The following is a 23,096-nucleotide window of genomic DNA, read 5'->3' as shown; positions in this document are numbered from 1 at the left end:
TTTTACTTTATTAGAAATTACATATTTATATGGTAACATCCAAATGCTGTGCCAAGATATACAATGAGGTTAAAGCCATTTTGATTTACATGGAGGACTGGATCCAACATTAAAGGAATTTCTTATAAAACTGCATAGCTTACTTGTCTGGCAGTTTTTTTTCTTTCATTTTATTTAGGTAAAAATTAAACAAAATAAATATAAATAAATAAATAAGCTTACATATTTTGTGTATGCATATTTATTTAATTATATACCATTTTATTCTGTTGCTCTGTTGACAAAAGTGTGGCTGATGCATGACATGTCAAAACTCATATTCTGTTTATGGTGACATTAGCACATTTATGGAATTATTATCGGGTTTCAGGCATTCATATATGTATTTTTATTTTTTTTATTTTTTATGAAATCTAATTTGGTTTCTATTTAACATTCTAATCTTGCCTATTAACAGTTTTCCAGCATATGATATCCTGTCAGGAAAATTAACTGAAATGCATATCCCTAATATGAATATGAATATTATTATTATTATTATTATTATTATTATTATTACTTATTATTATCATCATCATGGCTGCTGCTAATATTTCCAAATACCTGCAGTACTACAATTTGACACAAGGAAAAGTGCTTACATCTGCTCAGACCCTGACGTGGCTTTAAACACTTTTCCACGCAAAGACTGTGTTTATAAATATGAACGTTCCCGTTTCTGTTTCATCTGCTTAAGCAGATGAATTACTGTGTCTCTTGCTAAAACTAAACTAGCTAACATAAAGTTAGTGAATCAGTGCTAACCTAAATAGTTAACTTTTCTCACATCATGTACAGTGTGGGTCAAAAACACATAAACGAAGGTTTCAGTGCCTTTCCATATTAAACTGGTTAAATGTAAATTAATTTAATTTTACTCTGCGGTACATGAACAGTGTTGATTCTGAATGTTGTCATCTGCGATCGTGCCGACCATAACATGAGGCCTTTCCCGCTTGCATTGCAATCTGTAAACCCTAGCTTCTAAATTAATCTTGTTCAAACCATATTTATTTTAAAATAAGGCATGCCAGAATCTGTTTAACAGTTAACTTTGCAAGGCCTTGTAATTTATTTATTTCATTAGCAATGATACATACAGCATAATATCTAATTAGTTGCATAAGAAAGTATTTACATATTTTTAGTTTTATGGTGTAATCTAAAATTTTAAACAGCAACAGTATTAAAGGATCCAGTGTGCCCTAATGTCCTAACAAAAACTGGTTTGGCAGTCAGTTGCTCAGTCCAACTATAAAAAGATGTCAATTAGCTCTGTCTGTCTTCAAGTTCATGGTTGAGTGCGCTTTTTCTGCATTGCTGTCATCAGTTCTGACATGAAGTCGCCACCTGATGGCGCTGTTAGCTGAGGTGTAGTCCTCTTTGGTGGAGGTGGAGCCACTTTTCTGACAGAGTTGGTGGGTTTGATGGCAGCAGGAGCTGGTGGTGGAGGTGGGGGTGGGGGTGGAGGTGGTGCTCCACCTGGAGTTGCAAAGTTTTGGGGAGCAGGAGGAGGTGGTAGAAGAGAGGCATGGGGGTCTGGAGGTGGTGGAGGGAGCGCATCTCCCCCGTAAGATGGAAAACTAGGTGGTGGTGGAGGCAGGAAGTCAGGGGGCATGTCGGCATCTTCTGGAGGAGGTGGTGGAGGAGGCAGGTCATCCATGGGTGGAGGTGGGAAAGAGGACTGTGGTAATTGAGGTGGAGGAGGAAAGTTGTTGACTTTGGCGTTGCTGGGAGGAGCAGGGGGTGGAGGAGGCAACATGGGGTCAGGTGGTGGAGGAGGCAGGTTTTCCATTAAAGGTGGAGGTGGTGGAAAAGATGTTTGGTTGCTAGGACCCTTCAAAAACAAACCAAAAATAACATTTAGATGAACTCCAAATAAATCATGACATTACAAGAAGATTGAAACAGCTCTCAAGAAACCTTGTGAAAAAGCAATGTGCTTAATTGTATTAAATGTGCACTTCAAATCTTAAAAATATATTTTATCTGTACTTGCAGAAAATATCATATTAATGAAATAAAAGGTCACTTAAGAGTACTTAAAGAAAGTACTTTCATAACTGTTTCTTAACACAGTTAAGTACACTTTGTAAAATGTCAAATTAAATGTTTCATTTTAAAGTACATTTTAATCATTTTAATGCTTATAAGTGCACTTATTTTATTGAGTTAACTAACATACAGAACATGTAGTGTTCTTGATTAAAATGTAATTTACATTTAAGCATTCAATATTACATTTAAAGTTAATATATTTTAAACTTTACAAATTACAAATGTGTAATTATGAATATATTTAAATACATGACATAATATACATTAACCATAGAAAAAGAAAGACAACGGAAACAATAACGAAATAACATATTAAGATGTATTTGAATCCTGCTTAATTGGATCAAAAAAGCACTATAAAGTTCAGCTAATTGCATTTATTTCAAATGTAAACAATAATACAATTTCATTTACAGTTTAAGTCAAAAGTTGCAGAATCTACAAAATGTTAATTATTTTAGCAAAGTAAAAGGACTCAAATACATGTTATTTTTTATTTAGTACTGACCTGAATAAGATATTTCACATAAAAGACTTTTACATATAGTCCACAAGCAAAAATAATAGTTGAATTTATAAAAAATTACCAATCAAAAGTTTACATACACTTACAGATTTTTAATACTGCGTTTTTTGTTTTTGTTTTTTTAGTGCCAGTTGTTCATGAGCCCATTGTTTGTCCTGAACAGTTAAACTGCCCGCTATTCCTCAGAAAAATCCTTCAGGTCTCACAATTTATTTATTTTTTTTTTAGCGTTTTTGTGTATTTGAACCCTTTCCAATAATGACTGTATGATTTTGAGATCCATCTTTTCACATTGAGGACAAATGAGGGACTCATATGCAACTATTACAGAAGGTTCAAATGCTCACTGATGCTTCAGAAGGAAACACAATGCATTAAGAGCCGGGGGGTGAAACCTAAGGGGGGGGTGAAACTTAAACCTAGTTAAATTTAACTTATTTTGTCTTCTGGGAAACATGTATTCTGTAGCTGTAGCTTCTGAATGGCAGCACTAAACAAAAAAATATGATATTTAGGCAAAATAAGTGCTATGTACACATCTTCATTCTCTTAATGCATAATGCATTTTCCTTCTGGAGCATCACTGAGCATTTGAACCTTCTGTAATAGTTGCATAAGAGTCACTCAGTTGTCCTCAATGTAAAAAGATGGATCTCAAAATCATACAGTCATTGTTGGACAGTGTATGTAAATGTTTGAATGAAGTTATGAATGAAATTTTTATAAATTAAGCTATTATTTTCTCTTGTGGAACATCTTATATGTAAAGTATTTAATTCAGGTCAGTACTAAACAAAAAATAACACACATTTTGTATGATCCCTCTTATTTTGGTAAAATAATTAACATTTTGCAGATTCTGCAAGGTGTATGTAAACTTTTGACTTCAACTGTAATTGCAATTAACATGCAATTAAGTTATTCATGTGCACGCTTTTTTAATTTATGTATGCTAATTTGTACATCTTTTTCATCAGCGTATATTAGATTTTCTAAGGGAGGAAAGTTTAGTGCACTGCCCATGTAAAAGAAAAAAAAAGTTTGTGGTTGCGGGTGTGATGTCACAATATGTGGTCGAAAGGTTGTTATAGGTGGCTGCTAGGACCATTTTAGATGATTGATAGGTGTTGTGGGTTGTTTTTCGTGAGCTGTCTGTGGTTTCTTGGTTGTTTTGGATGTTTACTAGGACATTTGTAGGTGGTTGCTTTTTGCATATTGTTTTGGGGTAGCTAGGGTGTTCCTGGTGGTTGCTACCCAGTTTCGATGGTCTACTGAATAGTTGCAAGGACTTGGTGACTGCAAAAGTGATCTTGCTATTTTTAATGTGTTGCTATATGGTTGCAAGAACATTGCTGTGTAGTTGCTACAGTGTTCAAGTGAAAAACGTATTTGATTATTTAGAAAATACCACTGCTTTCCTGAACAGGCCACATAATTTCTGGTATCAATTATGTCTGCTGTATGACAAACGTATTGTTGCATGTTGTTTTGCTACTTAACCTCAATGTCTGAACAATGGTAATAGTAAGTCCTGCTTTAGAAAACACCACTAATAAAGATAAAGCACAATATTTTTAGCCATGCTCTTCATTACTAAGACAGCTGATAGATTGAGAGGTACCTTGGTCTCCACTGCAGGCTGAGGAGCGTGTCCATTTGCAGCTTTGGCTGAAAAACAAATACAAACCTTACTAAATGTCCTCAAAATCATTTAACATGTAATATAGCAAGATCCATGATACATTTTATGATTATCTGTTGAGCTCCATTATCTCTACCTTTGGGTGTAGGGGAGGGTGTCGATGCATTGGAGGAGGCCTGGATAGTGCGGGCAGCCCAAGTTGCAGAGCCTGCAGCCTTCCTCACAGCAGCCTTGTAGCTGTCATATAACTGCTTACCATACTATGAAAAACAATCGTGACAAGAGCGTTAATAAGGTAGAAGAACTTAAAGGTATAGTTCACCCAAAAACGAAAATTTTGTTTTGTTTCAAAACTATATGTGTTTCTTTTCTCTGACCACAAAAAATATATATTTTGAAAAAATGTTGGCAACCAAACAGTTGCTCATAGCCATTGTTTTTTTTTCATACTATGGAAGCCTATGGGTACCAGCAACTGTTTGGTTACCCACATTCTTTAAAATATATTCTTTTGTGTTCAAGAAACTCATACAGGTTTGGAACTACTTGAGGGTGAGTAAATGATGACAGCATTTTTTTTTTTTTAATTTTTGGTTGACCTATCCTTTTAATACCTAGTAGACAAAATAGTCAGCTCACAATAGGACCAAACATATAGTTTCAATTTACATTGTACATATTTGCATTGTGAACTAACATTTTTAATGCCAATGTTTCATGTCTACTTTGCATTTAACATTATCTACTATATAAATATTTTGGCTCACCTTTGCAATACGTATCCCAGTCACCCACAGAGTCATGGACCACTCATCATCACAGCACAGATACTTGATGTATTGTGATTCTTTTTGAATCTGAGGATGCTGAAAAACAGATCACAGTAAAAATATCAACCTCTGTGTTCACCAATATAAAAATTGGAGAAGTCCAAGACACCTAGTGACATTTCATTTCATTGTATTCCCTATTATATTCCATGTAATGGAACGGTCTAATCTCATTGTACATTTTCCAGAAAATACTTTGATGTTTACGTTTTCTCTTAGGTTGGGTAACAAATTGCTAAGGGTATTCAAACGTAGTTTATATTTTGCTCATATTATTCTTTCTCCAAATACACAGTTGGCAATATTAACATTATATGTAGCTTACAGATGTTACTGAGCTGGAGTTTCAAAGCAGAGACAGCAGATGGCAGACTAAAATCACAATTTTAATTTCCAACTCCACTCTAATGCAACACTTTAACATTAGTCATAAATATTGCTGAAAGGGCCTGAAACAATGTTGTGCTTCATTATGTTGAATTATTTTATAAATAGTGTAAATGGTGCATGTTCTTTTTTTGTTGGAGTCGCTAGGTTTATCTTTAGATCTACTTGACTTATTGCATTTCATCATGTTTTTGCATTTTATTTCTCAATTGCTTGACTAACATAAAACAGAGATGATCCTAACTTGACATGTCCTGAAACACCCTCGGAAAGTATTACAGATCAGTTTGATGATTTGTCATGCTTTCTTAGTAAGTTTAGCATGTCAGTATATGTGGTTTTCTTGTAATCATATATACTAGGTCTTTTTGTCTCCTGTGGATTGATGTTGGGAAAATAGGATTTTATAAGGAAGGAATGATTCCTTTGCCCAAAAATAATCTGTAGCCAGTCATATTCTTTGCATGCCTCATTTTTTATATAGTAGAACTACAACCCAGTTTTCACACTTTCACAACTTATACATATTCTTAGGAGAACTACAGAAATTGTGAGAGTGTAGACTGAAGAAAATTAAGTTTGAGGTATTTTGAATTGTGTCCAAAGAGTTTAACTACAGACAGGCTCTGAAAACTGCTCAGGCTCAAAAAAAAGTTTTGAAATGTCACTACTTGTGGTAGACTATAGATTAAAATATTGATTTAGAAAGGCTTGAGAGTCATGTTCGGATACTGTCTGAACCAAATACAGATAAGGTTGTTGTGAGTGCCACAGGGCTTGCTTTTAGGCCCTCTATAGTTCCCATTGCTTCCACTATTTGTAGGAAACATGACATTACTGTTATCTTGAAGACACTCAGGTTTGTATTTTCTGATAGATTTTTAATATGCGTTAAAATATATCTAAACGTAATTTAGCTTCAATAAAAAATAGATTCATTTCGAAATTTAATTTGTGATAAATGTAATATCGCTATGTTTAGCTGTCTCTATAGACAAGCTTCACATAAAAAGCATTCAAAGTTCTTGACCAGTTCTTTACCAGATCTTTAATTAGAGACATTCAAACTGCATGGTCTGAGCACAAACAAATAAACTGAAAAATTGAAATTTCACTATTTGTCGTATATTATAGATTAAAATATTAATTTGGAAAGGCTTGAGAAACATGCTAGCATACTGTCTGTACCAAATACAGATAAGATGGTTGTGAGGGCCACAGGGCTCACTTTTAGGCCCTGTATAGTTTCCATTTTAAGTGCTTCCACTAGGTAGTATTTATAGGAAACATGACATTATTGTTATCTCGAAGATGCTCAGGTTTGTATTTTCAGCTAGAGTTTTAGAATGCATTAAAATATATGTAAAAGTAATTTAACTTCAATAAAAATAGATGAATGTAGACAATTAATTTGTGAAAAAATGTAATACTGCTAGATGTTCAGCTGTCTATATAGACAAGCTTCACATAAAATGTAGCTTTCAAAGTTCTTTACCAGATCTTTAATTACAGGCAGGCTCTGAAAACTGCTCAGGCTCAAAAATAACCAGGAAAAAAAAAAGTTGTGGTAGACTATAGATTAAAATATTAATTTGGAAAGGCTTAAAAACCATGCTAGCCTACTGTCTGAACCAAAATACAGATAAGGTGGTTGTGAGTGCCACAGGGTTCGCTTTTAGGCCCTCTATAGTTCCCATTTTATGTGCTTCCACTAGTATTTGTAGAAAACATGACATTGTTATCTTGAAAATACTCAGGTTTGTATTTTCAAATAGAATTTTAGTTTCATGCATTAATTTAATGCATTAAAATATATTTAAAAGTATTTTAGCTTCAATAAAAATAGATGAATTAAGAAATTTAATTTGTGAAAAATGTAATATTGCAATATAGCTAGATGTTCAGCTGTCTGTATAGACAAGCTTCACATAAAATGTAGCATTCAAAGTTCTTTACCAGATCTAGAATGTTTTAGCATTTCAGTTATTTTATTTTTATTTTACTGTACTGTTTCTTGAATTTAGCAACGTACCTTGAATCTAGCTAATGCCAGCTCTCATCCACGTACACTAAAGAGGAAAAGATGCTTCCCCAACCACTTCCTGCATTCTGGAAGTTCATATGCAACACATTGTCTTTTATCTTTGGGGGCAGTCATTTGGCTAATTATTATATACTAAAGCAGCAGGAATAGAGGAGGTACACACCTTGAAATAATTATTGTACGATTTGTGTTTAGCAGCCCAGGGTTTGGGAGTTACACCTACCAGCTGAATAGTGGTGTTTTAGTGGACGAGTATAAAAGAGAGCCAAGCAGATTTATGGTGCGTAAATATCAGTTAAATGCCCTAGTGCCGGCAGTACCTAAAAATCCCTTGTTATTATGGCACATGACTCAAAAAGCTAAGGCTGCCCCTTAACACTGGCCAGGGATGAGGTCTGCCATTTTTACTACAATAGTAATTAAATAGGAATTTCATTTGGGGATGTAGTTTTGGATCAGTGGAGCATTTTGAAGGGTTGCAGTAAGGTCATCAAGCCTCTGACCCATTGCACCACTCCTACTTACTATCTCGAGGGGGAAATGGATGCTTTTAGAGGAATGTGATTTACAGCTTCTGGTGCTCTAAGCCTCACGTCTTTTATGTCTGCTTTCATGTCCAAGACTACTGCTGATAGAACAGCATTTTGTTGCGGAAATGACGACAATTTGCTTTAGGTCCCAAAGTTCAGAAGCACTTTTTTTTTGCATCATCCACAGAATGAGAACAGAGAGTTTTTTTTTTTTCATTTGATTTCAAGTTAGTAAACACAAAATCTCAGTTGAGACTCTGGAAAAACATCAGGAAAACAAGTACCACTGTCCTCCTGCCTGTTTTCACAGCTAATTTTAATGTCTATGAAAACGTCTACTTTGGTTTTGAAAATGTCCAACGTCAAAATACAGTGTATTTTATAGAAAAATTAGCTTTAAAAAAGATACTTCTATGAAACTTTTCTCATTACACTCATTATCAAAATACTTTTGCAAAACACAAGTTGCTCTAAAAACAGATACTGAAATATTAGGCTTAGAACATGTAGTTGTGCTTCTGTTTACACATCAGGAACTAACTACTGTACAAATATATCACTCTGTAAACTGTTAAAATGGTTGAGAACTTATGTGGAACTATGTTAGTCTTTATTCAAAACTACATAAACTTACAAATTTATATATATATATCCTTTTCAACATTTAAAAAAAGGAAGTATATTCTTATATGGAATTGCACGGTTTTGTCTCAAAATGTGATCAAAGTTTACTGCTGAACATGCTAGGTAGTTGTCTTGAAATATGGCCATAGTTTGCTGCTGAATGTGCTAACTAGTATTTAATGTAAATTAAAATATACTTTAATGTAATTTCTATTGAAAGTTGTAAGTTGTATCACATTTAAATATATTTGTATTTGTAAATATATTATAAATATGTCATCACACATTTTAATGATATTGTTGCATTTTAGTATATTAACATTAAATGTAATATCAAATACCAATAGAGAAGGGAACAAGATGCATTAAGAGCTGGGGGGTGAAAACTTTTGAACAAAATGTGTGTACATTTTTCTTATTTTGCCTAAATATCATTTTTTTTTAAATTTAGTACTGCCCTTCAGATGCTACATAGGATAATTACATGTTTCCCAGAAGATAAAATAAGTTAAATTTACCCTGATCTTCACATTCAAAATTTTCACCCCCCAGTCCAACCTCCCACTATTGCGGGATATGCCGGACATTTTTCAAAAGGAATTGCAAATTGCAAAGTGAGTAAGCAGACAGTGCAATTCTACACTTTTTCCTGTATATTTTTTTTAATCTGTATATAATAGAGAGCATGTCATGCCTGCCTCAAGATCTTTTACTGTAATAAAGATGGTTGACGTTAGACGTTTGAGATTCGCAAATGTAGGGACCGTCTCTAAAGTTACATACAACATTAGTATACACTTTTCTAACTTCAATAGCATTTGAAAAGAATGACTTACAGGCATGAAACCAACTGTAAAGTGTCCATGTAAGTATCAAGTTATAAATAAACTAAATAATAATTAAGTATGAGAGATCATACAAAATGCATGTTATTGTTTATTTAGTACTGACTTGAATAAGATATTTCACTTTAAAGACGTTTACATATAATCCACAAGAGAAAATAATAGTTTATAAAAATGACCTTGAATTGAGTCCTAATACTGTGTTGTTACCTGAATGATCCACAGCAAAAACAATGCATTAAGAGCCGGAGGGTGAAAACTTTTTGAATTTGAAGATCAGGGTAAATTTAACTTATTTTGTATTCTGGGAAACATGCATTTTCTGTAGCTTCTGAAGGGCAGTAATAAATGAAAAAATATGATTTTCATTCTTCATTCTGTTCAAAAGTTTTCACCCCCTGGCTCTTAATGCATTGTGTTTCCTACTGGAGTATCTGTGAGCGTTTGAACCTTCTGCAATAGTTGCATATGAGCCCCTCAGTTGTCCTCAATGTGAAAAGATGGATCACAAAATCATACAGTCATTATTGGAAAAGGTTAAAATACATAAAAATGCTGAAAAAACAAACAATTTCTGGGACCTGAAGGATTTTTCTGAAGAACAGCGGGCAGTTTAACTGTTCAGAACGAACAAGGGACTCATGAACAACTATCACTAAACAACAACAACAACAACAACAACAAAAAACAGCTGTGGATCATTCAGGAAACAACACAGTATTAGGACTCTGGTAAAATAATTAACATTTTGCAGATTCTGCAAGGCAGTGGCGGAGCCAGGGGGTGACCATGACCACCACTGACCTAAGCTTGGCCAACCCTTTGGCCACCCTACTTAAAACTGCAGTTTCTGTCCCTTTTTTTTCTTAACAAGCAGTGCTTTTTTTAAGATGTGGAACCTTCGCATCTCTTTACAACCACATCAAATGGGTGACTTTTGAGACACCTACTTCAACTCGCTTCAGCACCAGGTGTGAGTCAAACGAGCACGAAAAAGGTACAGGAGCCAAATGTACTTCAGTAGAAAAAACAACAGTGAACTGTGGCTATATGTCAGTAACACAAACTTTCCTGTCCTGTCAGCCATTTCTCTGTGCTCACGGCACACACTCTTCAACTTTACACGAATATGAGGTGCATACATATCACTACATAATAAAAAAAAAAACACATAAGAAACTATGAGCATACAATGTAGTTCTGACATCAGTTGAGTCATGAAATTACCAAAAAGGCGATTAAAGCTACAAACTGTGCATGCATGTATATGCATCACATTAAAAAACATTTCTCAAATGCATGTACTAAAATATATTCTGCAATTCGAGCTTTTTTTTGTATTTTTTTTTACAGTAAATGTGTGCACAGTGCATTTATATTAGAAAATATGTGCTACGTTGTTTTTCTCTCATTAAGTACAAATGAAAATAAAACCATTTAAATGCATAAAACAACTAATTTTACATTCTGGCATTTATGTGCTGTCGACTTCTGGCCTTTTTCACATTCATATCACTATTTGCATGTCTCATCCATGAGAGTGCAATGTTGGAGAACAAGCTTTTGGTGGTTTTGAGAACCATAACCAAGCTGACTGTGCAATAGTAAGCCACTACAAAAATTATCATATTCACTCAGTATTACTTATATAAAAAATCTCAATTACAATTAAGTAAAAAATTAATTGTATTAAACCCCCCAGACTGGTTGCAGGCCCCTCCCTTGCCACCCCTATGAAAAGATCCTGGCCCTGCCACTGCTGCAAGGTGTATGCAAACTTTTGACTTAGTGTTTGAGCCCATTTTGTACAGAGAAAATAACGATGTTTACAAATGATTTACAGTTTATTTATAACTGACACCTACATGGACACATTACAGTTGGTTTCATGACTGTAAGTCATTCTCTTCGAATGCTATTTAAGTTAGAAAATTGTATATTAATGTCATAGAGACGGTCCGTAAATTTGTGAATATCAAATGTCCAATGTCAAGCCTTCATTTGGGGTAAAAAAAAAAAAGGACAGAATTATTTACCGAAAATCTCCATTGATCAAAGCCTTCGGGACAGTCGTGTGTGAGTGACGTCACCTCCCAATACAAACACGCCCCACGGTATAGTCCCGCCCCTCACTCTGATTGACGACTTTCCGTGCCGACATTGGAAATTCAAATGCAAAACGGAATTGTGATACCGTTTTGGCAGGTTACATGCGCGAAGCAGAGAGAGTGAAAAAGCAGACGTGGTAATTGATTTTGCTATTTAAATATGACAGGCTCATAACTTGTAAGACATGGGAAATGCAACTGCAAATGGACTTTGCTTTTTCATTTGAAATTTGGCAGTCACTGTGCGTTCACAAAAGTGAAAAAACAAACTTCAATGCAAAATTTGCAGTTCCATTTGGATTATGTCACACTTTATGCGTCCACATATGGAAAATGCAATTGCAAATGCAATTTGCAATTCCTTTTGAAAAATGTCCTGGATATCCCTCCATATCCCACCGCACCCACTAGTGCGTGTATGTAAACTTTTGAACGGGGTCATTTTTATAAATTCAACTATTATTTTATCTTGTGGACTATATGTAAACGTCTTTTATGTGAAAAATCTTATTCAGGTCAGTACTAAATAAAAAATAACATGCATTTTGTATAATACCTCTTATTTTTGTAAAATAATTAACATTTTGCAGATTCTGCAAAGTGTATAGAAACTTTTGACTTCAACTGTAAGTGCACTTGTTTAAAGCACAACAAAAGATTATTGAAGGATGAAGATTGTGTACTCTATTTAAGTACACTTAAGTGGCCTTTTACTTCATTAATATTATCTGCAAGCACAGATTTAATATATTTAATATTATATAATTATTACATTATTATTTAACAATGTAATAGGTGGACTGAAACCGTACCTTAAGAATGAAGCAGTGGTCTGTCGGTGCTTTGTATTTGTTTCTGTATTCTTTGCAGTAGTAGACATTCACATTGTCAAACTGCACCAAGCACACAAGATCCCGTGAAGCCTGATGAAGACAGAGAGAAACCCATTATGCACCAAAATCTAGTTGCTTGACCTTTTCACCAAGCCAGTTATTATTTAGGTCTATGGCAGTGCAGTGTACATTGAGCTTAATGAATGAGGATTTGTCTGAACTCCAAAATACACTGCAGGCCTATGTTTTACTGTCTGGATTGCCTGAGCTGACCTTTGTCTTGCCTTTGGGTGAGTAATATAATCCAGAGGCCCGCAGCAGGAAGTAGCGCTGTTTCCAGGATTTCTTGCCATCCTCCTTCAGATACAGAACGCCCTCCAGGTCAGGCACAATGACGGAGGCTCCACAGAAGTTCTCCTACACAGAACCAGACATGAAGACTTTGATCATTCACTTAGACTTATGTCATTCCACATAGAATTCTGTGGAACACACATTTAGAATGACATGAGGGTGAGAAGATGTTGGCAAATGTTTAGACCTGCATTACTTGATCAAGAAGATTCCGTTATGATGTTAAATATGACACCATTACATTTCTTTTGATAAATGCTTTTATCTGTTTAGATGAAGTCTTTCAATTATATCAAACGCACCTCTAGGAGTTGTTCTTTGTCTTTGTCTTTCATGTCCTTCAGAGCTTTCCTATCCTTTTTCCACAGATAAAAATTCTGTAAAAGAAATTAAAATTGGCTTAATATTTATTAGCATTCAGCAGAATTTCAGTATTTAGTCAAGTAATCATGTTTGTCATGAGGAAACAGCTCTTTCTACACAAACGGACACTTCTAGATTTCTACCATCAGAGACAACTGTCAATGTGCTGAGATTTACTGTTTTTCTAATTTCTGTTCCATTTTCAGTGAACTTGCAAGGCACAAGAAAAAGAGAAGTTAGTGAATTGTTTTAGTTTTAGAAATGTGAGTTCTTACAAGCAGAGACAATACCGTAAGGGAAAAGTATATATATCCACTAATGTTAGTGCCTTTGAATTGTTATTTATTGGTGATACTTTAGTTTAAGTCAAGACAAGTCAAGTCACCTTTATTTATATAGCGCTTTTAACAATACAGATTTTGACAAAGCAGCTTAACAGTATCAAATAGGAAATAGTGCATCAGTAATGCAAAAGGACAACAGTAAACACTCAATTTACTAAAGGCAATTCATCACTGAATTCAATGATGTCATCATCCAGATCAGTTCAGTTCAAATAGTATATGATATTGCCGTAAATTAAGTTTCCCCAACTAAGCAAGCCAGAGTCGACAGCGGCAAGGAACCAAAACTCCATCGGTGACAGAAATGAAGAAAAAAACCTTGAGAGAAACCAAGCTCAGTTGGTGGGTGGGGGGGTGGGGGGGGCAGTTCTCCTCTGGTCAGACGAACCAGCAGCATTTATTAAATTTATCAGTTTAAGGAGCAGTTCTCACTATTACTTGTGGCCCAATAAACTTCTAATTTGCTTCATTTGTTAAGTTTAGATATGGGGTAGAATTAAGGGATCTAGAAGAATCATGCAAAATAAGGCATATGTGCTTTGGAAGTACTAATAAACAGCCAATATGCTACTAATAGTTATGCTAAAAAGCAACTACTGTAGTTAATAGTGAGAACTGGCCCTTAAAGTAAAGCGTTAGCTATAAGCAAGATGCACAAATAGCTGTCCAAACACTTGCCTGAGGGTTTCTGAACACTTCATACTTGTCTTTTTTCTCCCGAAAAAGCACTTTGTTTTCAGTGTCTCTTGTCCATGTAGAAAGAGGATCCACTAGGTTCTCATGGTCCTCAAACCCCCGTTCTGTGGAAAGTTCAAACTCAGTTCAAAAGGCATAATTTTTGTCCATAACCAGTTCCCCTTTTTATAAATAAATATCGATATTCAATACCACCAACCTAAACTTACACTGCGGTTAAATGTTTGGGATCAGTAAGATATTAAATGTTTTTTTTAAGAAGTCTTTTCTGCTCATCAAGGCTGTGTTAATTTGATTAAAAACACAGAAAAAAAAGTAATAATGTGAAATATTGCCATTTAAAATGGTGGTTTTCTATTTTAATACACTTTAAGGGGAGACACTGCAGGTGAAACACCTGCAAGCATCTGTCAAGTTTGAGATTTTGGGCTTTTTAGTTTTTAGTGGAAAGAAAACATCCAAAAGACACTGTTAAGTGTTTCTTTTAAAGCACTTTATCTATTTGTGTCAATAGATTTTAATTACAGTCCATATTTTTAAAGTTTTCTCAAAATGAGTTTTTTTCTCCAATACTGAGCCATAAATTTCCACTTCAGCAGCACTTACACACATTTTTATTCCTGTCTATATCCTGAAGGTTTTTTAACAGAGGGATTTGATCATATATAATTTGCTTGATTATATACAACATTTTATTCCCCCCAAAATTGTGAAAAATATTTTGTTTTCTGTCTGCTCTAAGTATTTTTTGAATTATGGAGTGACAAAATGAGATAACCAAAATTTCCTCTGTAAAATCATTTGACTCTAATATGTCAAAAAAGAAAACAACAATTTTGAAACTAATCCACTGTTTAAAATTTTGTACTAGAAATTAAAGCTAACATTTCAGAAACCTTGTAATACAAAAAATGTTTGCAATTATCAATGTAATCAATCAACTACGTAAGGCAGTAACTACAAGTTAATTTTTAACCCTATTTTCAGCATTATTACTCCAGTCTTCTGTGTCAAATGATCCTTCAGAAATCATTCTAATATGCTGATTTATTATTATGTGCTGCTTAAGCTGTGATACTTTTTTTCAATATGTTATGATGAATAAAACGTTGAAAAGAACAATATTTATTTCAAATAGAAATCTTTTGTAACAATATACACCAATCAAAGTTTGGGGTCAGTAATCTTTTTTTTCTTTAGTTGAAAGAAATTAATACTTTTATTCAGCAAGGATGTGTTAAGTTGATAAAAAGTGATAGTAAAGACTCATATTGTTAGAAAAAGATTTCTATTTCGAATAAATGTTGTTCTTTTTTTACTTTTTATTTATCAAAGAATCCTGAAAAAATATCTTAGGTTTAAACAGCACAACTGTTTCCAACATTGATAATAAATTTGCATATTAGAATGATTTATAAAGGATTGTGTGACACTGAAGACTAGAATAATGATGCTGAAAATTCAGCTTTGCATCACAGAAATAAATTATATTTTATTAAAATAGAATACTGTTATTTTAAATTGCAATATTTCATAATATATATATATTTTTCTGTATTTTTGATCAAATAAATGGAACTTTGACGAGCATAAGAGACTTCTTTAAAAAAAAAAAAAAAAAAAAAAAAAAGCACTAAGAAGTCTTAATGATCCCAAACCTTTGAACAGCAGTGTGTGCAAAGGTTGTGTAAAGATTCATTTGTCAGACACTTTTGTTCAAAGCAGCTTAAAATTTTTTAAATAAACTTAAATGATACTGAATTTACCTTGCAGCTTTACTACCTATAAGCACTGATGGAAAATAATGTTTAATGGTAATTGCACACACACATTCTTGCATATGCACACTCACGTTTTGTGGCTGATTTGAAATGTATTTTTTAAATGTTAGAATGGTGAACAAATTTCGAAATTTCAGGATTTCCTCATTTAAATGGACAGGATTTGGTCTTGGCTGCCTGAAATAGCTGGTCGGATGTGTTGTAAAGTGAACAGACAAATAAGCATGCAAGTAAACAGCAAACTCAAATATAGGGCAGAACTTCCTCTAAAAGTAACTGATCTAAGCTGTTTTCTTTTTTAAACTGTTAACTGAACATAACTTTAGCTTGCTTATTGGATTGAAGCTTAAACGTCTCCAGAAAGTATTAACGAATATATATATATATATATATATATATATATATATATATATATATATATATATATAACTTGAGAAATAATGGTAACACTTTGGATTAAGGAACACTGTAAAGTAGTTACTTATTAGTATGTATATTACTAGAATATTGGCTGTTTATTACTTATAAAGCACATACTAATGCCTGCATAAACATATTCTTGATCCCCTAACCCTACTCAATGTCTAAACATAACTATTACAAACAACTACTTTACTTACTCTCAAGTAAGTAGCAAATTAGGAGTTTATTGAGGGAAAACTGTTAGTTAATAGTGAAAATGTGTTCCCTATTCCAAAGTGTTACCAAAATGATTACCATAAACTTAACCAAATGCTGAATTTTTACTGTGTGCCCCTCCCACTGCATTAGTGCCAACCCAGACATTGTGGTCTTACATGTACTGCACTGTCTGCAACCTCTCAGATTCTCAGTTAAAGACCACATAATACTGATTAAAAACTGGAATGAAGAAATATGGGTGGTCTGATGTTTGGTGTGGTTACTGGCATAAAACCCATGGTGTGAGTCTGCTTCACAGGCAGTACATGGAAGCTATTTTCCCTGAGCATATGTGTGATTTCCTGTGTCCCTCAACTCGATGAGAGCAAGTAATAGACGGGAGTGAAGAACTGTATATGTATGCGAATATACAATGTTGGTGTGTCAGAGCTGTTTAGATGTTCCCTCATCAGACTTTTCCCCTCATGATTATAACTCATTCACAGTAGGAAACATCATCATGCGAGAATGATGCTTCTCTAAAATTAGCCGGGGTGTAACAAAGATCTTTAATACAGTTAAACTTTGACTCTGTTTCTAACCTTGGTGAGTTATCTTGCAGTCTTTTGCCTACATTGGACTGACAGTAAGTTTTTCAGTGAGAGAAGCCAATAGAAGGCAACATGAGGAACAAATACTTTTGACAACAAAGAGGTCCGTGCCATCTGCTAAACTATAACATTTGGTTTCCACCATTCCATGTGTTCTTTGTCCTTGTATTGTATTAAAAAATACAACTGTAAAATAGTACTGTAATACAACTGTACTTGCAAATAATAGACAGTAAACTTTAATGACTATGTTCCTTAACTTTTGTAACTTTGAAAGTGTGCTAAGAAACAGTCATGAACTTTTAAGTGCACTTCAGTGCCATTTTTTTTTTTGTCAATATATTATCTGCAAGTGCCATTTTTGTTTTTAAATATATTTTTAGGTTTGAAGTACACCACAGGTGCACTTTCAATACAATTAAGTGCACTTCCTTTTCTCTGGGGATGAGAAGAAATTGAATAACACAAAATAAATCCAGTCTATTCATCTAAAATTTGGCAGCCAGAAAGCAAACATACGGTAATAGCTGTAGATGAAGCCTCACAGCAGATGGAGAAAGAGAAATTGGGGATTTCGATCATAAGGACCGTATTTCCTCATGATAGCGAAGTTGAGTGACGGCGTCTGGGGCAGTAAATGAAACCCACCTGTCGCTTGGTGTATGAGAATAGATGTGTACAGCGGTACGTCAGCGGCATACTGTGAGTTCACTGGAGCTGACTGTCAGCACGCCAGTGAAAACACACTTCATCATCTTCGCAAAATCCAACCCTATAAAGCTGATGACAACTGAATGGACATGCAGGTGTGTGTGTACATGGATGGTACTCACCAGTCTGTAAGTCAGGGTTGGTCTCACACACACACCAGTCCACATTGCAGTCACAGTGGGTCTTCTCAAACAGGTTGTCTATCACATCTCTGACTGTTTGTCTCTCATCCACCATCAGAGTCTTTGAGCTGCCATCCATAATCTCCACTTTCACAACCAGCTATCACAACGGACCATAAATAAAAAAGTTAAACTCAGTTAACAATTTTTGTGGTAATTTGCATCTGCTTTTCATGGAATTACGGCATAGTTTATTGACATCTGTGCAACAAAATCTTTGCTTGCCTAAAAACACTGTAAAACAAAACAAACTGTTTTGATGTTTTACACGTTGGTCAGATGGTTTCATCCAGTTTAAAGTGAGCAATACATGGCAAGAATATTCAGCAAAGTGGGTCAAAGTGGAACTTCTGGTCAAAACAGTTTAAGGAGCCTGGTGGGAACACCAGCATAAGCCCATGCTGGTGACAAGCTAGGCTGGTCTTTTCAACGGTGTCTATGCATGGATGACAAAAGATATAAATGGTCTTATAGATGGATACATTTTCTGTGAAACAGATGGGAAAGTTAAATGACAGTACATTTAAGGGGTCTGCAATGGCATGTGAACTGCATAGCAATGTCTTTGAATATTAAACAACCATGTTAAAAGTCTAGCTAATCTAGTTTTATTTTGATTGTAGTTGTTGTTTGTACGGACCAAATAATTCAGTTGTAGTTGCAGCTTTAAATCTGTTTCTTGCGGCAATCACTGTTACAACATATACTATACACTCTGGGTAAACCACTTTAAGTAACCAACTTTACATCACTCAGTGGTGACATTAAAGGGATATAGTCAGCGTGGGTATGTAACATATAACCAGACTAATTAGAAATCAGAATGTTAATCCCTTCTCCAGTCTGAGCTGAGACACACTTATTATTGCAGACAATTATTGCTCAAAGCTTGCTCTTTTATTGCCCAAGAGACTATTTAGTCTTCATGGTACTTTGTCTAAGATTTTTCTTTTAACATTCTTTTTGAGACACAAAAATACACATAGACTATGCAATAGTTGACATCATGGATCTATACATTTAATTTGGACACAATAATTTGGACAGTTGTGTAGTCGAGACCAGTTAATTTGAGTCCAGGTCAAGACCTATGCAGTTTGAATCTGAGTCACTAAATAAGGAGCAAGTCCAAGTCAAGAAAGAGGCCTGAAGAGGGTTAAATCTGAGTCAAGACCGAGACCTGAAAAAGGTTGAGTCTGAGTTAAGACAGAGACCTGAAAAAGGTTGAGTCAGAGTCAAGACCAAGACTTAAAAAGTGTTAAAAAGTAAATCCAAATCTAGACAGAGGCCTGAAAAGAATTAAGTCCTAGTCAAGAGCAAGACCTGAAGACCAGTTCAAGACAGAGACGTTTCAGGTTGGGTCTGAGTCAAGTCAAAGACTTGAAAAGTGTTGAGTCCATATCAAGACAGAGACCTTAACGAGGTTGGGTCCAAGTCAAGACAGAGACCTGAAAAGTGTCGAGTCCAAATCAAGACTGAGAGACCTGAAAGGTTTTGAGTCTGAGTAAAGACAGAGACATGAAGATGTTGAATCTGAGTAAAGAGAGAGACCTGAAGAGGGTTGAGTCAGTGTCGAGATAGAGACCTGGAAAAGGCTGAGTCAGAGTCAAGACCAAGACTTGAAAAGTATTGAATCCAAGTCAAGACAGAGGCCTGAAAAGAACTGAGTCCTAGACAAGACCAAGACCTGAAGACCAATTTAAGACAGAGACTAAAAGGAGGTTGAGTTCAAGTCAAAATAGAGACCTGAAAAGTGTTGATTCCAAGTCAAGACAGATACCTGAAAAATGTTGAGTCCAAATCAAGACTGAGACCTGAAGATCGTACAGTCTTAGTCATACAGAGACTTGAAAGGTTTAAGACCGAGTGAAGTCAAAGACATGAAGATGGCTGAATCTGAGTGAAGAGAGAAACCTGAAAAGGGTTGAATCAGTGTCAAGACCGAGACCTGTAAAAGGTTGAGTCTGAAGTCAAGACCAAGACTTGAGAAATGTTGAATCCAAGTCAAGAGAGAGACCTAAAGGAGGTTAGGTCCAAGTCAAAATAGAGACCTGAAAACTATTGAGTCCAAATCAAGACTGAGACTTAAAGATCGTACAGTCTGAGTCATGACAGAGACCTGAAAGATTTTGAGTCCGAGTGAAGACAAAGAAATGAAGATGGTTGAATCTGAGTAAAGAGAGAAACCTGAAGAGGGTCTCTTCAGGGAATCATAGTCAAGACCAAGACTTGAAAAGTGTTGAGTCCATGTTAAGACAGAGACCTAAAAGAGTTTTGGTCCAAGTCAAAATAGAAACCTGAAAAGTGCGAAATCCAAGACAGAGACATGAAGTGTGTCGAGTCCAAATCAACACTGAGACCTGAAGATGGAACAGTCTGAGCCATGACAGAGACCTGAAAGGTTTTGAGTCTGAGTGAAGACAGAGACATGAAGATGGTTGAATCTGAGTAAAGAGAGAGACCTGAGAAGAGTTGAGTCAAGACCAAGAATTGAAAAGTGTTGGGTCAAAGTCAAGACAGAGGCCTGAAAATAATAACCTAGACCTAAAGACCAATTCAAGACAGAGACCTAAAGGAAGTTGGGTCCAAGTCAAAATAGAGACCTGAAAAGTGTTGAGTCCAATCAAGACCTGAAGGTGGTACAGTCTGAAGAAGGGTAAGACCAAGGCCAAAAGACCAATCCAAGACTGGGACCTAAAGGAGTCCAAGTCAAAATAGAAACTTGAAATGTGCTGAGTCCAAATCAAGACAGAGACCTGAAAGAGTCTGAGTCAAGAGAGAGGCCTAAAAAGACCTGAGTCCAAGCATCTACTGACAATGGGCCAACTAAAAACACAGATGCAGCCAGCTAACTTTCATAAGGACCAGTGCTATCTACCAAAAGCAATGCCATATTAAGCACAAATTGATTAAGACATGCTTTTTTGGGAGATTAAATAATAGTACTAATACCAGTAAATTGACTACCGAAAATTAAGAAAAGTTGCATGGTTTATTTAAATTTGGCATCTGAAAGGGAAACTCCAGTAAATGCATATGCATATGCAATAAGGTCAAAAGCCAAAAAAAACAAACAAACAAAAAAAAACAGTATGCCTTGTCTTTTGCCAATTTTACACTGTGTGTCTCTAATAAATACTGACAGTCATTTTTAATGCATTGGTGCAAATCTCCAGTTTCTCTATTTATTCTTACTGATGTCTAAGGGGGGAAAAATTAGATTAAACAGATATTGTTTGTGATATCTCTTAAGGGATGTCCTTACATAAGGCCTCCTTGAGCTTCCATGAGAGGGAATGTGTCTGAGTGTGTAGAAGGGTGCAGGCATGCTTCAGAATGACCTGATCTGACTGATGTTATTGCTCTTTTAGAAATGGATCAGTGTTGTGGATGTCCTCTCTTCCAGATCACTTAATGCAGTCAGCATTTTCTACCCCATAGCATTGAATGATGCCATGAAAAACATGTAAATTTTTGCAGTCAAATGACTCCATTTCTTGATAAATAGATTTATGAATGTCTCCAGCTGTTTCAAAATAGCCAGAGCCAGCATTAATCATCATGAGCAGTGTCTGACTGCAATGAATAATATTCTTGACATCATTCAAGATGGAAAAATTATTAAAACAACTGTATCTCTCACCTTTTTCACTTTGGCCTCCTTTAGCTTCTCCAAAGCGAGCTTGATTTTATCTGCTTTGATCTGTTCCTCTAGTTCTTCCTGAGGGGATACAAAATTATCATTACCTAACAGACAAAACAGTATATATCAGTCACTTTTGGAGTTATCTGAACTTAACTGTGGTTTCATGGGGTCAGTGTGACGTTACAGGGTTTTACATATGGGAAATGCAAGGTACACTTTGACTCTCCGCAGATTAAATCTAAAAATGACAGAAGTAAGACAGTCTGGTTTTGCAGTCTGAGGTTTGAGAGTCTTAACTGAAATAGAACCTCATGTGGCTGATTTTGAACGCTCCACATAGGCAGCAGCTCTGCAGTGTACAAAGTGTGTTGACTCCAATAGATTTAACATTCTGGGATCCAAAGAAAGGTGTATGCATTGCAATGCCTAACTTGTTGAAGATCCTTCACACTGGAAGCACATCTGTAATACTTTAAAGTGCTTGCTAGGTAGGCATCTCACTTAAGGTTTTGAAATGGAGCTGATCTACATAATAAAACCATCTGGATATCTCCTGTTGTACAATCCGCCAAGCACTGGGCTAGACATAAAATAACATTCAATGAATATCCGGCTGAACTAACACTGCAATCATGAGGATAATTGCATTTTATGCTTAGGTTTTTTTACAGTCTGAGTAGAAATGGATATTGTAGACATTCATAAGGTTCATACTTCATAAAATTATTGCAGTTTTACAATGTTGGCTGCACTTTAATTCCATTATATCCGCTCACATCTGTTGTTTGGCCTGGTTGTGTTAAAAAAAACCCTGTAACTTTCAGCTAAGGACGTGTTAACCACATGAGGCCTGTGGGTGTGCGGACCATTCTGAATGATACTTACTTTTGATGGCTTGGAGGCGGGTGGTGGAAGCGGAGCTACAATGGCGTTGGAGGAAGTTGCTGGTCTAGAGGTGTCAGTTGACGCTGAGAGGCTAAAATTACTCTGAGGCTGTGAGGGTATTGGGGCAACTGGAGCTGACCCTTTAAACGTATCTCTTTCAGTGGCAAACTTTTCCTCCGTGGCACTGATATCTGCCACCAGGTCAGCCATCAAGGCATCCAAGTCATTGTCTTCCAGACCATGCAGGGATTCTGTAGAAGAACACATATTGTTGAAAAGACAACCTATGAAATCAACACGTGATATGTGGGGGGGGAAACAAGATATTGCAACATATGTAAGTGTGCTATTCAGCCTTTGATTGCAGACATATTGTAGAGAAACATTCTTCACTTCAAAAAGCCCTGTCTGTGCATCTTTGGGCCGCCCTCGGACA

General features: G+C 35.4%; 1 protein-coding gene across 1 annotated transcript in view; it reads right to left on the bottom strand.

Moving 5' to 3' along the window:
- apbb1ip (amyloid beta (A4) precursor protein-binding, family B, member 1 interacting protein) overlaps nt 1-23,096 on the bottom strand; it is a 30,135-nt gene continuing 7,039 nt past the window's right edge. Inside the window, exons 4-14 of the mRNA XM_051098246.1 lie at nt 22,661-22,911; nt 21,773-21,850; nt 18,070-18,229; nt 14,206-14,327; nt 13,123-13,197; nt 12,740-12,883; nt 12,446-12,556; nt 5,033-5,131; nt 4,402-4,525; nt 4,245-4,291; nt 1-1,876 (exon numbers count right to left, since the gene is read on the bottom strand). Coding sequence (XP_050954203.1) covers nt 1,331-1,876; nt 4,245-4,291; nt 4,402-4,525; nt 5,033-5,131; nt 12,446-12,556; nt 12,740-12,883; nt 13,123-13,197; nt 14,206-14,327; nt 18,070-18,229; nt 21,773-21,850; nt 22,661-22,911 — 1,757 coding nt within the window. The 3' untranslated portion in view covers nt 1-1,330. The remainder of the gene's footprint in view (nt 1,877-4,244; nt 4,292-4,401; nt 4,526-5,032; nt 5,132-12,445; nt 12,557-12,739; nt 12,884-13,122; nt 13,198-14,205; nt 14,328-18,069; nt 18,230-21,772; nt 21,851-22,660; nt 22,912-23,096) is intronic.

This window comes from Labeo rohita, chromosome 24, assembly GCF_022985175.1.
Source record: "Labeo rohita strain BAU-BD-2019 chromosome 24, IGBB_LRoh.1.0, whole genome shotgun sequence".
Taxonomy (NCBI): Eukaryota; Metazoa; Chordata; class Actinopteri; order Cypriniformes; family Cyprinidae; genus Labeo; species Labeo rohita.
The sequence above is the reverse complement of the archived record's forward strand: the minus strand, read 5'-3'. Positions and strand labels throughout refer to the sequence as shown.